This window comes from Talpa occidentalis, unplaced genomic scaffold, assembly GCF_014898055.3.
Source record: "Talpa occidentalis isolate TD23 unplaced genomic scaffold, MPIMG_talOcc4v2.1 talOcc4.16, whole genome shotgun sequence".
Classification (NCBI taxonomy): Eukaryota; Metazoa; Chordata; class Mammalia; order Eulipotyphla; family Talpidae; genus Talpa; species Talpa occidentalis.
The window spans coordinates 2,628,253-2,643,277 of record NW_023601653.1 but is presented as its reverse complement, the minus strand read 5'-3'; the positions used below and the strand labels follow the sequence as shown (position 1 = coordinate 2,643,277).

At 60.5% G+C, this 15,025-nt stretch overlaps 1 protein-coding gene across 1 annotated transcript in view; it reads right to left on the bottom strand.

Annotated features, from left to right (window-relative positions):
* Nucleotides 1-359: 359 nt before the first annotated feature.
* The window catches only part of ARFGAP3 (ADP ribosylation factor GTPase activating protein 3), a 34,663-nt gene continuing 19,997 nt past the window's right edge, over nt 360-15,025 (bottom strand). The window contains exons 10-16 of the mRNA XM_037513423.2: nt 11,721-11,849; nt 10,952-11,074; nt 6,858-6,989; nt 6,300-6,423; nt 5,296-5,386; nt 2,447-2,568; nt 360-1,348 (exon numbers count right to left, since the gene is read on the bottom strand). Of these exons, the coding sequence (XP_037369320.1) occupies nt 1,331-1,348; nt 2,447-2,568; nt 5,296-5,386; nt 6,300-6,423; nt 6,858-6,989; nt 10,952-11,074; nt 11,721-11,849 (739 nt within the window). The 3' untranslated portion in view covers nt 360-1,330. The remainder of the gene's footprint in view (nt 1,349-2,446; nt 2,569-5,295; nt 5,387-6,299; nt 6,424-6,857; nt 6,990-10,951; nt 11,075-11,720; nt 11,850-15,025) is intronic.

Genomic DNA, 15,025 nt, shown 5'->3' with positions numbered 1-15,025 from the left:
TGGCGTCCTTTTGTGGGGGGGAGCGACACCCCATGTCTGGCTCCTTCTGGGGAAGACCATGTGAGGAAGGACACGAGGAGAGGGTGGCCCGCCCCGCGCAGGAGGGCGGCCTCTCCAGAAACCAGCCCTGCAACGCCTTCGCCCTGGACTCTGGCGCGAGCAGGAAGAGGGGGCTCTTTTCCGCATGGGGGTATCCCCAGCGCTCAGAGCTTGAGACACACGCGCTCGCTTGCACATGCACACCCTCACTCCAGCATGGCCCCCTCCCCGGGACCACCCGGGCCCGCTGCATCGGGAAGGGGGGGTGGGGGGGAGGCCGGCAGCCCCGCACGGCGCCCGCAGGGAGACAGGACGCCTGCTGTAACTCTTTATTCCATTTAGAAGGCTACAAATTTTAGGTTTTAAGAAAGATTCACAAAATATTCAGCTGAAACCACATCTCTGGTTCAAATTTCAAATATATTTTACTTTGCTGAACAATATATTCTACTGCTGTCTAAAACACAGCCAATTATTTTTCTTTATTCATTTACACATATGCTGTAATTTTTGCAAACCCAAGATTAAGATAAAAAATATTAACAAACTACTCAATGATATTTTCCCCTACAGTGAGGCGTTCTCTGGGGGCGCACCTGCTTGCATTACTCTCTGCAGCTCTGCGTACCACGCCCATTTATAAGCAGCCCGGGGAGTCTCGTCTTACATTTCTCTGAAGCTCAAACAGCAACACCGCGTCCGAAGAGAAAATTAATTCCCTTGGCCGTGTGGAAGCTCAGTTGTGTTAAGAAGCACTCACTGAAAATTATTTTTAAATTTATAGATCCTACAAAATAAACAATTTACAAAGGGACGGATGACTGGAAACATTATTTTGAAATCACCTTAATATGTGAAACACAAGTGAAGCAGTTTGTCGCACCGGACAAGGGTCATTTTCGGTCTTTTGTTTTTATTCTGGGCTCCCTCTTCTGAAGGCTGCGTGCGCTGCGGGTCCCCTGCCTCCAGCCCGGTCGGCAACGGGGCGCTGGGGCCCCACGTGGGGCTCCCGGTGCTGGGAGAGCGGAGGGAGGGGTCTCCAGCTCCCCGCGGTTAGAGCTAAAGGTCCCAAGATGAAAGCAGGGCAGGCTCGGGCAGGCGGGAGCGCACGCGCGGGTGACACCGGACGTTACGGTCAGCTCTGCATCGGAACAGGGATTCTCAAAGGCAATAATCAAGTGCGTGTACGATGTGAAAAGTAGCAAAACGATCTGCCAAAGTGGCTCCTTCCGTGGCGGCCTGGCCGGCCCTGGCCCGAGGGAGGAGGCTCCTGCAGGGGGCTCGGACGGGCCTAGGAGCCGTAGCGGTCCTGGAGGGAGAGCACAGGCGTTTGCACCTCTCACGGAGGCTGGCAGGGACTCTGGTGGGCCCCTGGGCTGGGGGCGGGGGCGAGGGGCAGTGAGGTCAGGAATGCTGAGCCCTGGGCGGGGGGAGGGGGCGGGCAGGCACCTCCAGGGAGCAGGGCATATGCTGGGAGTCTGAACCCTGAAATTCTGGCCAGCGGAGGGGTCCTGCAGAAGTGACTTAACCTCTCTGTGCCTGTGTCTCTACCTATGAAATGGGGGTGACCATCTGTCAAACTGGGGTGTCTCTGGGGCGAGGAACGATGTGAGTGCAGCTGGCCAGAGGGACGGCAAAACGCGCAGGGCCCAAGGCCCCTCCGCCTGAGGGGCACCCCACCCTCCTAACCTGGGGATCCCCTTGGAGGTCCAGGGTCTCCCCTCCATCAGGCCCTACGTCTTCTGGCCACGTTTTACATCAATAAGTCCCTCCCAAACAGCCCGAAGAGCAACAGGGAACAAGCCTGCAGCGCAGCCGACCAGCCCCCGCCCCCGCCCTCCCCACAGGCATTTGCACCCCCTCGCTGGGAAGGGTCGCCAGCAACAGGCCAGCTGAACAAATGGCATTATGTTCACTCCACAGAGTGGCTTCTGAAGGAATTTTAATTACATGGAAATGCTCGCAACACAACGTGGTGGAGAAAAACGGGACAAAGCCGGCCCCACAACAGTCCTTTCTCACTTCAAAAAATGTGCCCAGAAAATGACGCCCAGAAACCCAGCCCGAGACCCAGCCCTGAAGAGGCTGAGCGCCGGGCCCCCTGGGGTTCCCGTGGGGTTCCGGGTCACTGCACGTTAGTTCCTTCTTAATTTCCCTGCTCAGAGCAGGAGACAGTGGGGGGCGGTCACGGCACTTCCTGTGCCCGATCCCCTCGAGCCAGGAATCTGAAAACCCGGCCGGAGGGAAGGCCCGCGCTCCGGCTTCCAGAACGCCGCGGGCCACGCTGCAGCGGACACAGACGTCCGTGACCGGAAACCTAACTTCCCGGCCACTGAAGCCTGGCCCAGACCTGACTTCGGAGCCCCGGCCCCGCGCCCCGCGCCGCGCTCCGCCCGGCCCCACTGACCTGGATGGAAGTCATGACCCCGTTGGCGAAGACGGAGAGCTTCCCGGCCACGGTGCGCACGCCCTGCTTCAGCTGGGCCATGTCCGGCGCGGCGGGCAGCACGCTCGTCAGGGCGTAGTTTCCTGCGCGGAGCAGACGCTGGTCACGGGGCTTCGGCAGACGGTCCAGGCGCCCCCGGCTGGGGACCGTGAGCCCCTGGGACCCCTCCCTCCCGCTTCCCCTCGGGAGTTCCCAGGGCAGGGGGGGGAGGCTGGGCGCTGTCCCCGTGAACCAGCCACAAGACCCACCCGAGGGCAGCCGGGCCCTGGGGCTCCAGGCCAGCAGCGTGTGCGCCTCCGAGGCGGCCTCGGTCTCCGGGCCGTTCCCTCCAGGGGGTGACCCCAGACCAGAGAGGCGCGGCCGTGAGCGCAGCCGCCCATGTCCCCTTCTGTGGAGGCCCTGGCCCTTCTCTGGATGCCGTGACCAGGCCTGGCCGATGAGAGCCTTTCTGGGTTCCTCGGCCTCAGAGAGGAGCGGTGCTGGCTGTGGGGTGACGGGGGTAAGGCACGGCCGCCCTCCCGCTTGCTCCTGGGGGGAGCGGCCCCAGCACAGCGGGCCCTGAAGCGACACTGTCTCCCCCAGCTGCCTTTCCGTGGGATGTCGAGGGGGAAGAAGAAATCCCAGAAACGACACTACGAGGCCCTGGTTCCGTTACACACCCGTTCACACACACAGCCCAGCACCCCAGGGGGGCCGCGTGGGTGAGCCTGCCCGGCACCACTTTCTGCCCGACCTGCAGCCCAGCTCTCGGGCAGCCCCCACGGCCAGAGCCCGTCCGCCCTTTCCCGCTGAGCCAGTGGCCGCAGCCCCATCGCTCACGTCTTGGCCACCCCGACGCAAATATCAACACGTTTATCCCAGCCCCGGGAAGCCGACGGCGTGGCCACACCTCATGGGCCCCCAGAGCTGCCAGGCGGGGCTTGGGGTTAACTTTTGTAGTAGGTCTTGTAGCTGTAATAAGACGCTTGCGGGGGGGATGCGAGTGAGCCAAGCAGCCCTTTGGGGAGCCAAGCCTAGCTGCCCCGCAGGCCCACACGCACCCGGACACCGCCGTGCCCGGAAGCACAAGCACCAGGCCCCTCTCCCAGGACGAACTGGGCCGGGGCGCGCCGGCCCCAACCCCGCATGCCGGGCCGGGTCCTCCGCTCCACAGCCCCGCTGACCTCAAAGCCTTGGAGGCCTTCCCCTGTCCGAGCAGAGGCCCACCCCACGGCAGCGGCGGACGCGGGTCCCACCTCAGCAGGCGGAGCCTGACAGCAGAGCCTGAGAGCCCTAAAGCCTCCTCCGGAACTCGATGCGAGTCTGGGGGCCCTTGGGGCAGCAGGCTGGGCCGGCCACCGCGGGCCACAGATGCTGTCTCGGTCACACAATGGGCTCAGGAAACAGCAGTGCAGACGCTTCCTCAGGAGGGGGCCCCTGGGCCCGCGGACTCATCCGGCCCCCGCTCCCTGCTCTCAGTCCCTGACACCTGCCGCGGGCCGGCTGGGCCCAGCCCTGCTCCCCCGCAGACAACACGCAGCCAGGGCAGCGGGCACATGGGGTCCGCCGAGGGGCCTGTGGGCAGCCTAGGCTGGGCAGTGGGACCCTGGGCATATGGGGCTGTGTCCTGAGGAGGCCACTGACCCGCTGGCCGTGGGGACTAGGAGGGACATGAACTAGGGGCCTCCCAGGTTTCCAGCTAGAGCAGCCAGTGAGGTGGGGGCTCTCCCTGGCTCGTGGAGCTGGAGGGGACACACCAGGCTGTGTGCCTGTCGCGCCAGGCCATGTACCATGGGCGGAAGGATGGGGACTAGCTGTGGGGCCCCAGCTGCACAGCTCCCGTGTTACCGTCCATTCGTTCACCCGAGTGAGGGCTCCCCTCGCCAGGCCTGCGGACACCAGGGGTGGCGGGTGAGGAGGGACAGGCCCTGGGGGGCCAGGGGTAGCCAGGCCAGTGGTAAAGGGAACAGGAGCCACAGCCCTGAGGGTGGATGACCTGGTGGTGGGGCCACGCCCGAAGCCAGGGGCGGGATTTGAAACAAAGGATGACTAGACTGGCCTCTGGAGGGACATGGGAGGATGCCAAGCCCAGAGGCAGGAGGCCCAGGCAGGGCTGTGGCTGTGGCCAGGGGCACAGGGAGGCTGGCCTGGGCGGGACTGCGGGGCCGCACACTGAAGGTGCCCAGCACGGCTCCCAGCACTTTGTCCAAACAATGAATTTTCAGTAGAACATCGTGTACTAATCTCCCTGAAATGAAAACAAGTCAAGAGAAAATGAACTGAGAGGGCAGGGCCGACGAGCCAGATGCGGAAGCAAGGCCGGCCTAGAGGACACTGAGGGCCACAGAGGGACCCGGCTGGTGGCAGGAAGCCTGGGCCGCAGCGCCCCCCAGCCTCAGTGCGGGACAGACACACCCGCAAATCACCAGCAGCTCCTGGCCAGGCCGAGGTCAGCGCTTCTGAGGCTCGTGGGCCCCAAAGGCCCCATTGCTGGACTCTGGGTCAGAGCAAGGAGGAAAGAAGAGACTGGCCAAGGGCTCGGGGGCCCAAGGTCCAGCAACACGAGTGAACAAGAAGCCACAGAAGGCGCTCGGGGCTCAGGCGGACGCGTGTGGGGCTGACGGGCGGCGGCCGCGGCACCTCGCTCCGGGTGGGCAGGCGCAGACGGAATGGCAAGGGGCCCCACAGCTAGTCCTCGTCCTTCCGCCCACGGTGGCATGGGACGCCTGCTCTGGACCAGGAGGGCGGGGAGTGTCAGGCGCGGCCACCTAGGGGTGTGGAAGTCTGTGCAGCAGACACCTAGAGATGCCCCTCGGCCCGCGGCCCGTTACCTGCTGCCTGCTTCCTCTGCTCCTCGAACAGGTCTGCGGAGCTGATGGAGGAGCTCCCCGAAAGCCTCTCCAGCCGGGCCCTGGTCTCGTACTAGAGAAGACAAGGATAAAGGAGACATCAGCTCCCGTCGTGCACAGGACCATGGAGGGGCCACTATCTGCGCGTGTCCTGGCTCCCTGTGGCCCCCACAGCCAGGCCTGGCGTCCTGCGGCTCACAGCTGCCATGTACCCCCGGCCAGCGGCCAGCGACAGTCGTGGAGGGGACACCAGAGGGCCAGAGAGCGAGGTGGCTGTGCAGCTGCACTCACCCAGCGGGGACAGAGGCCAGTCCCCCCAGGCCTCACACGGGGCGGCCAAACTCAGCTCCACATGAGGCTGACTTGAGGGGCAGCCAAAGCACCAAGGAGCGCCAAGCACCCTCAGAACCAAGGGACAGTTCTCTGCCACGAACCACAGGCTCCCCTGGGCTCGGAGCCCCGCGACGGGCCCAGCAGCTGCCACCACGAGTGTCTCTGAGGACCCGGGGCCTGGGGTCAGAAGGGGCCAAGACACTTGCCCTGGAGTCTTCTGCTCAGCAAGCCCCACTGAGATGGATGGACTCATCACCTTTTCTGAGACAAGAAGCGACAACCTGAAAACGCAGGTGTCCGCCCCCAGAACTGTGCAGACACACGTCAACTCTTAAACATCATGTAAAACACAGCACAGCAGAAAACAAAGGCTGGGCTGCCTGAAATGCATCCCAGAGCGCAAAGGGAAGACTATTCAAAGCGCTGGGAAAGGAGTGAGGGGGGCAGGGGCGCCCCGCCTCACGGGCCCGACACTCCCCGGGCTGAGGGGCTGGTGAGCCGAGCACCCGGGTGTGAAGCTTGGCTCAGCGCTGGCCCAGAGGCCTGGCAGCTCCCCCCTCCCCCCTTCCCGCCAGTCGGTGCCCCTCGCCCGCACTGCTCACGCCACCTGCTGGCTGCCGTGGGGCCCACAGAGACGCCCTCTGGACACTTACGTCGGCTTGGGCTTGTCTCCCAAAGTACATGTCTGATGAAATGGCTTTGACGTTGCCAAACTTCTTCTGGGCCTCATCGGTGCTCACAGCGGGCTCGTAGTCTGGCTTGCGGCGAGCAGCAGGCCTGACAGCAGAACAGGCCCAGAGGGAGAGCGTCAGCAAGATGCTGAGCTAGAGCTTTCAACCCCCCCAACAGAAATCACCCACAGATGAGGCTGCCTTTGTGGGAGTCCAGGGGCCCACAAGGAGGTCCCACCCCATCCCTCCATCCCTCCATCCAAGGTTGGGTTCACTGAAGAGGGTGAGGGGGACGTGCCATGTGCCTGTGTCACTCGCCCCCACAGGTGGGGCAGCTCAGCATCACGAAAGTCTCTTGACCTGAAACTTCTCCCACAGGGGAGGGTGAGAAGTGGGGGCTTGGTTTCCCCAGGGCAGGGGACACCGGCCCTGTCCATCCAGAATACTGAGGGGATTTGTGTGGCTTAGGGGCTGGGAGGAGCTGGAGATGCAGCAGCTGTGGTTTGGGTGTGTCGGGGGCCCGTGATGTGCTGAACCCACCTGTCTGGGTGGCCCAGGGTCTTCAGAACCGGGTCCCTGTCTTTGATGGTCTCCTTTTTCCAATAGGAGTCTGAACTGTCATCCCAGCTGGAAAAAGAACTGGTCCTGAACTCCATCGGCTCCTCAAAGTACCTGCAGGACAGAGTAGGAAGGTGACTTTGGAGGCCTCACTGACGTCTGCCCCACAGGTACGTGGGGATGGCGCGTCCCAGCCCCTCGAAGTTGCGGGGCATCATGTGGGCAGACCCGGCCCCCACGCAGGAGCAGACAGGAGGCCTCGGCACTGCCGTGCCCACACACCCTGGCCACGCGTCCCTTGCTGTAGGCAGGGCTGCAGCCTTAGGTAGGGACAATCTCCATCTACCCGGACAATGTCGTTGCCACCGGAGGACAGGCCATCTAGACAGTCACCCGCCTCTCAGCTGACTCTATGCTATGGAAAGAGACTTTCTAGCAAGAAGAAAGCCCGTCACCGGCCTCCCCGGAGGCGCAGCGGTTGAGTGCTGGGTTGCGAAGCTGCCCGCAGCCTCTGCAGCAGCAGTTCGATCCCCAGCTGCTGGGCGAGGGTCCCACATGGCGCGAAAACCTCTCCTGCCGCCCGCTGCTCCCCTCAGCAGTGTATTTCGTCAGTCTGCCTGTTCTGTTCCCCGCTCTGGCTCTGGTGAATTCTCTCACCCTCCCGCACTTCTGACTGTACCCAGTGCTTGTATAAATAAAGAAATAAATCTTTAAAAAAAGAAAGCCCGTCGCGGTGTGGAGACTGGAGAGTCGGGGTGTCTGCACAGCACGTGTCAGCATCACATCTGCTCCGCAGTGGAGAACGTCACTTCCTGGCGGCCTGGTCTTGCCCAGGCAGGTGGCTGCAATCGCGCAGCTGGGCCAGCAGGACTGACCCCATCATGGAGTTCCTCCCTGGCATCCCCGCAGGGACAGTTGCATGGGGTACCGAGCCTAACAGTGATGACCACGCAGTGTAGACAGTGCTAACTGGCCGGCTCCTGGAACCAGAGCCGGGGCCACATGGCTGCCACCAGTTCCGGGGGGCTTCTCAGTCCTGAGTGTGAGGCGGGCGTGGCCGGTGTGCATCCCAGGCAGAAGCTGGCCCGCGGGGCCAGTTCACACCTTCATTGGCCAGCATCCAACAGCAGCAGCGTCCGGTCCTGTGCAGTGGGAGAAACTGACCGAGAGCAGAGCATTGCAGCAGGAGAGGGGCTGAGGGGCGAGCTGACGGCAGGGGCGGTCATGAGACGTGAAGATGCCACCTCGGGGTTCACCGCAGCTCGGGGGGGATAACAGCCATCAGGTGCACGCTCCTAATGAGGTAGAGTTCACGGAGGTCAAGAAGTGGGGGCAAATTCCAAGGCTCAGGTCTCAGCAAGGGCAGAGAATGGAGCAGAAGCCTCTGCATGTCACCAGGCTTTCTGCAGAGTCAGAGCAGAAGCGCAGGGACCAGTTGGCGTCACGGGAGGCGACTCCGGGGCCACGGGGGGAAGGCAAGGTCTCCGGATGTGGCTTCTGCAGCTCTGGCAAGAGGCCATTAAGGACAAATCTCATTACACTCGCCTTCTCTCTCCGAGAAGGAAAGCACACAGGGTCAGGTGGGTGTGGATGTCAGCTGGAAAGCGAGCAGGCTGTCCCCGTGGCAGGAGGCGGCCAGCGGAGGAGCCCGGGGCCGGCTCTGCTCGGAAGAACAGACGGCCATCCTTGTTCAGCGGAGAGACCGGGACGGGGAGAGCCTGGGGCCACGCGAGAGCGAGGTTCCAAAGACACATGTTGGCCTGGGAGGCGCAGCAACTCGCTGGGGACAGACGCCGGCCGGCCGGGAGCACAGGGACGGACCGGCTCCCGGCGGGCACCGCGCCTCTCCCGAGAATGAGCGGCGGGCCCCACCTCCGCGTCTGGATCCACGTCCTCCTGTTCAGACTTCCGGATCCCAGTTCTCGGTACCTTCCACGTTCACTTCCGCCCTCCGGTCCCAGCCTCCCCAGCCCCAGAACAGTCCTTGACGAGCACGCCCTAAAGCCACATCCTCCCCGAGGACCAGCCCCCGGCAGGCGTTGGTCCCGGAACCACACTGACTCATGGGGCTGAGCGGTTGTTCCAGGCTCGCCGTTTTGATGCTGGAAATAATGGAATTCAATAAAAACAGGAACCAAAGATATGGTTGACCCTATTTTTCGGAGAAACAGCACTCTTTGATAATTCATAGGCTCCAAGAGCTAATGGGCTAATGGATAATTTGGGACTGAAATGCTGGCCTTCCCGGCGTCCATGTTTTTTTGACCTCCGCGGCCAAAGTACTGACGGGACCCTTGTCCTACTGACAATGGCCACTGACGGGAGACCAGCAAAGGAGCTTCTGGTCCTGTCAGAGGACCTGCAGGTGACTGGGGACACGCGCCGGGCTCTGGGGGTGCCCAGAGAGTGTGGTCTCCAGCAAAACACCATCTGCTCCCCAGTTGCAAACCACACGCCTGGGGGTTCCTGAAGCTCCTGCAGGCAGGTGGAGCCCAGAGGCACCTGCCGGGTCCTGGGGCAGGGGCTCTCTGGAGTTGCTTCTCCTTCCCCCTCGGCTCCCAAGCTGCAGTTTCGACTTAACGTGAGACTCACTGTCCTAACTCCCCGAGGCCGCACCTGGGGGGGCTGCTCATGAGCAGTGTAGTGGGTGGGAGGGGACGTGCCGCATGGGTGCTGTGGACCCCGTGAGGATGAGCGGTTCTTCCCACCAGACCCCTCCCTCAGTCAGTGCATGTGCCTCAAATGATCTGACCTGACACAGCTTTCAAATCCAGTTAAAAATGTAATGGTATCTGCACAAAATGTATTTACAAAAAGACACGATTTGAACGTTACCCCTAAGTAGACTGAAGCCTGCAGTGTGATGATGCGGGCCACTCACACGGAAGTAGAAACCTACGCCTGGCTCTGAAAGTTGACCGGGAGGACCACTAAACTGCTGACTTCTTTTGGAAAAATATCCGGGCTTCAGCTAATTTGAAGCTATGCTAAGAGACTTCTTAAGGATCTGCTCCGGTACCGCTCCTTATGTGCGAATTTTGGTAGCAGCCTATACAGTCTCACAATTAGATTTCACACGTTGTCATAACCCTGTCTACTATAGCCATGGGCAGTCTGCTCTGAACACGAGGATACCTGGCACCTGGACAGCCTCCAGGGGACTCTTCCAGGCATGAGCGCCTCCTTGTGGGCACCACACATGTATGAGAAGCATGAACGCCAAACCAGCAGGTGGCCGTCAGCGTGGCTAAGTATCTAACAACGGTGATTACATGTTCAGACTGAGTCACACGTCTCTGGCGCTGTGTCTCTGTACAACAGCAGCTACGAGGACTGTTCTGGCTGTCTTAACTCATCTCACGCTCACACCACCCTGGGACGTAGACTCGCCTGAGGGTCTCTAAGGTACAGACGTGGACACCAGGCACTGAAAGGCCCCGGCCCGGCCATGGTCCCTAAGTGGTGCAGCCCCAGCGTCCGGCCCGGGGCCTTCCTTCATACCCTGCCTGCTCCAGCCACACCCCGGGCTGCCTGGCACCTCTTGGGCCAGGCTACACAGGTCCCTGAGGAACCTTACAGAGAGGGTCAAGTTTAAACTCCTTCTCCCTGCCCCCACACCCCAGGCTCTCTCTGCGGTCAGCTTCACACAGAAGGGGTGACAGTCCTAATGGATGGCCGGCGCCCAAGTATCCTGGGCACCCTGAGGGTGCAGGGCGCCCACAAACGTATCTAATACTGTGTCCTGCCACCTGTAGTCCCTGAGCGTGAAGGCCCAGCGGGGAAGGCTCAGCGCAGGAACAAGACGAAACAACTGACCCGTCCTTCAGGCCACGCCCCCTCTCCAGCGCCCCCTTTCAGGAAAACACAACCTCCCAACCCCGATGTCAGCCCTCAGCGCCGACCTTATGATCCACATTGGAATATTAGCCAACAGGGCCAACTTAGGAGGGGCTCCCGGCTTTTACTCCAAAGGACACCTTGGCTCCAGCCAGAACGAGCCTGTACTTGCTGCCGCTGCAGACCCCGGTGAGCCGGCCCCTGCGCTCCCCAGCCCGCCGGCCCTCGAGGACGGTCACCTGGAGCTGGAGGTGAAGTAGAGGTCCTCGCTGTCGCCGCCGTACTTCCTCCTGGGCGTGGCTGTGACTGGGGTCTCCTGCTCGATGGTCTGCAGGTCCGAGGCCACCGAGTGTGAGACGCCACTGGGGAAAACGAGGGGCGGGGGACGCCACGTGAGTTCCCGAAGACGATTCACCGAAGGAGGACTAGAGTCTCTCGGGCCCGTGCGCTCCACGGCGGGGGGTTAAGCACTGGGAAATACCGGGCTCTGGGAGGACTGCAGCCAAGGCTGACGGTCTCCTGCGCCCATGGGTGCCGCTCAGTGGGCGCCCCGCCCCCCCGTCTCCATCTTTCTAAGAACCACAGGTTTGGAACTTTTCGTGCTATACTGAATAGTAAAGCAACCACAGCTGAAGAAGAGAACAATGAAGCAGCACCTCTAAAGCTGACATTGATAAGGAAAGGCTGTCTGTGGTTAGCAAGCTGGTTTAAATTCTGGAATCCAGGCCTCCCGCTGGCCTCGGGGTTGAGCCTCAGGCTGTCAGCGCTAGGGCCTGAGTTCCATCCCCATCCCTGGCCGGGGAGCTACCCAAACGGCGCGGCAGACCTCTCCGGTCTCGCCCGCTGCTCCCCTCAGCGGTGGATCTCAGTAGATCTGCCTGTTCTGCGCCCCACTCTGTCTCTGGCGAATCCTCTCACCCCCACACCTCTGGCCTGCACCCCAGTTCTTCCACGCAAAAATAAATCAATAAATAATATCTGGAACCCAAGAGAGCGAGTCGCACATACCTTCTGCAGTTTCCAAACCCCATGCCAAGTCTCTCCGACTCCATCTTTTTTTTGCCACTCAGGTTCATCTTCTCATCTCTCTTTATTTGGATTTCCAGGTCCTGATAAGCTAATCGCAACGACGAGACTCTGCCAGGGAGAGCAAGTGCTCCTTAATTTAGCTTCCAGGCTGCATCTCTCGGTTGAAATACTAAGCAAAATTGAACCTTACACTAAGCAGGCTCAAACACTCAGACTCCAGCTTTGTGCCTCTTTCCATAATTAACATCGAGGAAGGCACGTTGGCCTTGTTTCCCTGAAGGTATTTTTTTGAGGAGATGTGCAAGAAAATGCGAATGAATTTACAGCCTCTTTGGGGTGCTGCAGAGCCGGCACCTGCCCCAGTGCACGCACCTGTTATGCTCCATTACCGCGCGCTAAGCTGACTTACATCCAAATCCAGGACTTCTGACGTGGGCTAGCATTTCATTACCCTTCCCCATTACATGGCAAAAATACCGGGTTTTCCTGTCATTGGTTTGTTTTGGTTTAAGATAAAGACACTCATGTATAAATTTGACTTTACATATGGATAAATTAAGGTGGGATTATTTCAGCACAAAAGCACTCTTCAGTTTCCAAGCTGTCCCTCGGGTGTCCTCAGGTTCTGTGAGCGTTTAACACAGAGCCGCTGTTCCTCAGCCAAGAGTTTCTCTGACACCACAGTCAGACACTGGTCCTCGGCCAGTCAAAAACTTGTCACGAACAACACACCAGAGGCAGCAGGAGACGCATAAAACAGTGTTCCTCGCCCTCGGATTTCTAAAAGTGCTCTCAACACTTAATTTCCCATCAAGAAGCGCCTGTTAGCAATAACAAACTGTATCATATTAATAACCAGATTTCAGAACCCTGAAACGTGAAGGACTCCTAAGCTATCGTCTGCTGTATGGAACTGCGGGGAATGTTCTCTAAGAAAGGTGCTCCATAAACGCATTTTTGTGTAGTAACAGGGAACGAGAGCAGAATTCCTCACTAGGCAAAAACAACCTCTTGTCTCCTTTCTTCTCCTTTCCAACCAAAATCCACGGTCCTGCGTGCTTGTGTGGCACAAAATGGCCCAAGGCAGGCTGGCGAGGCCTGCAGGGTGGGGGTTAGAGGCCCCTGACCGTCAGGGAGGGCGCGGGGCCTTTTGCACTCCTGGCTCCCTTCTGACCAGGCCTGGGAAGAGGACAGGCCCCAGCACGCGGCAGAGCCCACGCCCCACAGACGCTGCTGCACTCTCACCCCACCTCCGGCCCGGCCAGACGCCCTGCGCTAAGAGACAACAAAGCCAAGACTGAGGCAACTCAAAGTGAGCTCTGCTTGGGCCTCCCTGTGGCGCAGGGGTTAAATCTCAGCACTGTGAAGCTATTGGCTGCCACTGCAGGACGAGTTTGCTCCCCGGCCAAGGAGCTACCCACAGGGCACAGCAGACCTCTCCTGTCTCCCCGCCGCTCCCCTCAGCAGTGGATTTCAGTGGATCCACCTGTTCCGCTCCCCACTCTGTCTCTGGTGAATCCTCTCACCACCCCCCCACCGCCAACCTCTGGCCTTCTATGTAAAATAAATCTTAGAAAAACAACAAAGTGAGCTCCCCAGAAGGTACTTCAAACCCCATGGAGCCAACTGCAGGGAATGCTGCCCCTGTGTGCTGCGAGTCGGATGACAAGGAGCAGCAGCTGGACCCTCGAGGAGGGCCACAAAGCGAGGACAGCGAGGAATGGACGTGACCCCGGCCAGCTCCAGGCCCGGCACCATCACGTGGCGAGCATACACTAAGCCGTCTCAGAACAGGCTCGGGCGTGAGGAGTATCTTCCCCCTGCGCAGCCGGAGCGGACGAGGTCCCCACGAGCTAGAAGACACCGCATGCAAGAGCCCTCACGCTGCCTCCCCTCCCTGGTGCGTGGCCCACTCTCGTGCTCCCACCGCTTCCCGGCAGCCCTCGCACCTCCAGGGGGCCTCAGTTCTCCTCTGCTCTCGGCACAGAGGAAACCTCTCGAGAGCCTCAGGCATCTGCTTCACACCTGTCTCCTGACCGGCCCCTGCCTTCCGGTTTCTCCCCCCATTTTTCTGTGTGGACCCCCCCTTCCGCCCGGCCCCCCCTCAGACGACACAGTAACTCCCGGCCTGACTAAGGTCCAAACCGTCATCCCCACCTCTCCCCTCAGGCGGGTCCCCCTGTCTGACGTCCTGATGCCCTCTGAGTCGTTCTCTCAGACGCTCCTGGCGCCTCCTCTGCGCCCAGCGTGACTCTGAGACCCCTTCACGAGCCAGGCTCGTGCTCTCTGGAGACGCCACCGCCTCTAACCCTCCCACCACACCTCGGAACTCAGCCCCAGGCCAACGGCTTCCACACTAGAGTGCACTTTTCAACGGGGAGCTATAATTCACACACCAGGACTTTCGTAGTCCCAGGTTACACGACCATCACTGCTCTTGTTCCAGAAGCTTCCAGTGGCCCCAAAGAAGCGCCATTCCCAAGCCCCACCAACAGTGGCTCTCCGCCCTCCTCTGCCCTGGCCCTGCCACCAGCGGCCTGAGTTCCGTCTCCAGGATTAGTCTGGACATTTCCTGTGTGGGACCACACAACACGAGGCCGCCATGACCGGGCCTGCAAAGCTGAGTGACTGCGCATGGAGAGGCCATAGTCGTGGGCCTCTCGCCAGCTGACGGGCCTCCAGGATGCTTCTGCCTCTTGCTGAGGGGATGCTGCCAGGGGCATCCTGCACACATGCATGTGGCGCCGAGGCAGGATGGGGTGCACTTTAGCTTCTCTGAGGATATACTGAGCAGTAGAACTGCTGGGCCATGTGGCAACTTTATGGTGGACTTTCTAAGAAACTGCCGACTGTTTCCCACTGTTGTCGTGAGGCTCCGCGCCTCTGGGCTCCCGCCGGCACCGGCCACTGTCCTCTGAGCACAGCCACCGCAGTGAGCGAGGAGGGCCTCAGTGTGGTGCTGATTTGCATTTCCCTAGCGGTGCTGCGCATCTCCCCTGCACACTCACACACACACGCACATGCGCATGTGCACATAGCCTGCTTGGCGATCGCTCCTCCCTGGCGACGCCATCCCAACCCAGCCCTCACAGCCCGGCTGGGGGCTGCCCTGCTCGCTGCCCTGCTCGCCTGCCTCCGTCTCCCCCTTCCAACCTGCATTTCAGCACGAGGCTAGTGTTCTTGAAACTCCTTGTGCACATATGCAAAAATAAATGGTGTTTGGAAAGTAAATTTTAGAGTTATTTAATTAACAGCTTTATTCACAAAACCCACTACTGCAACCA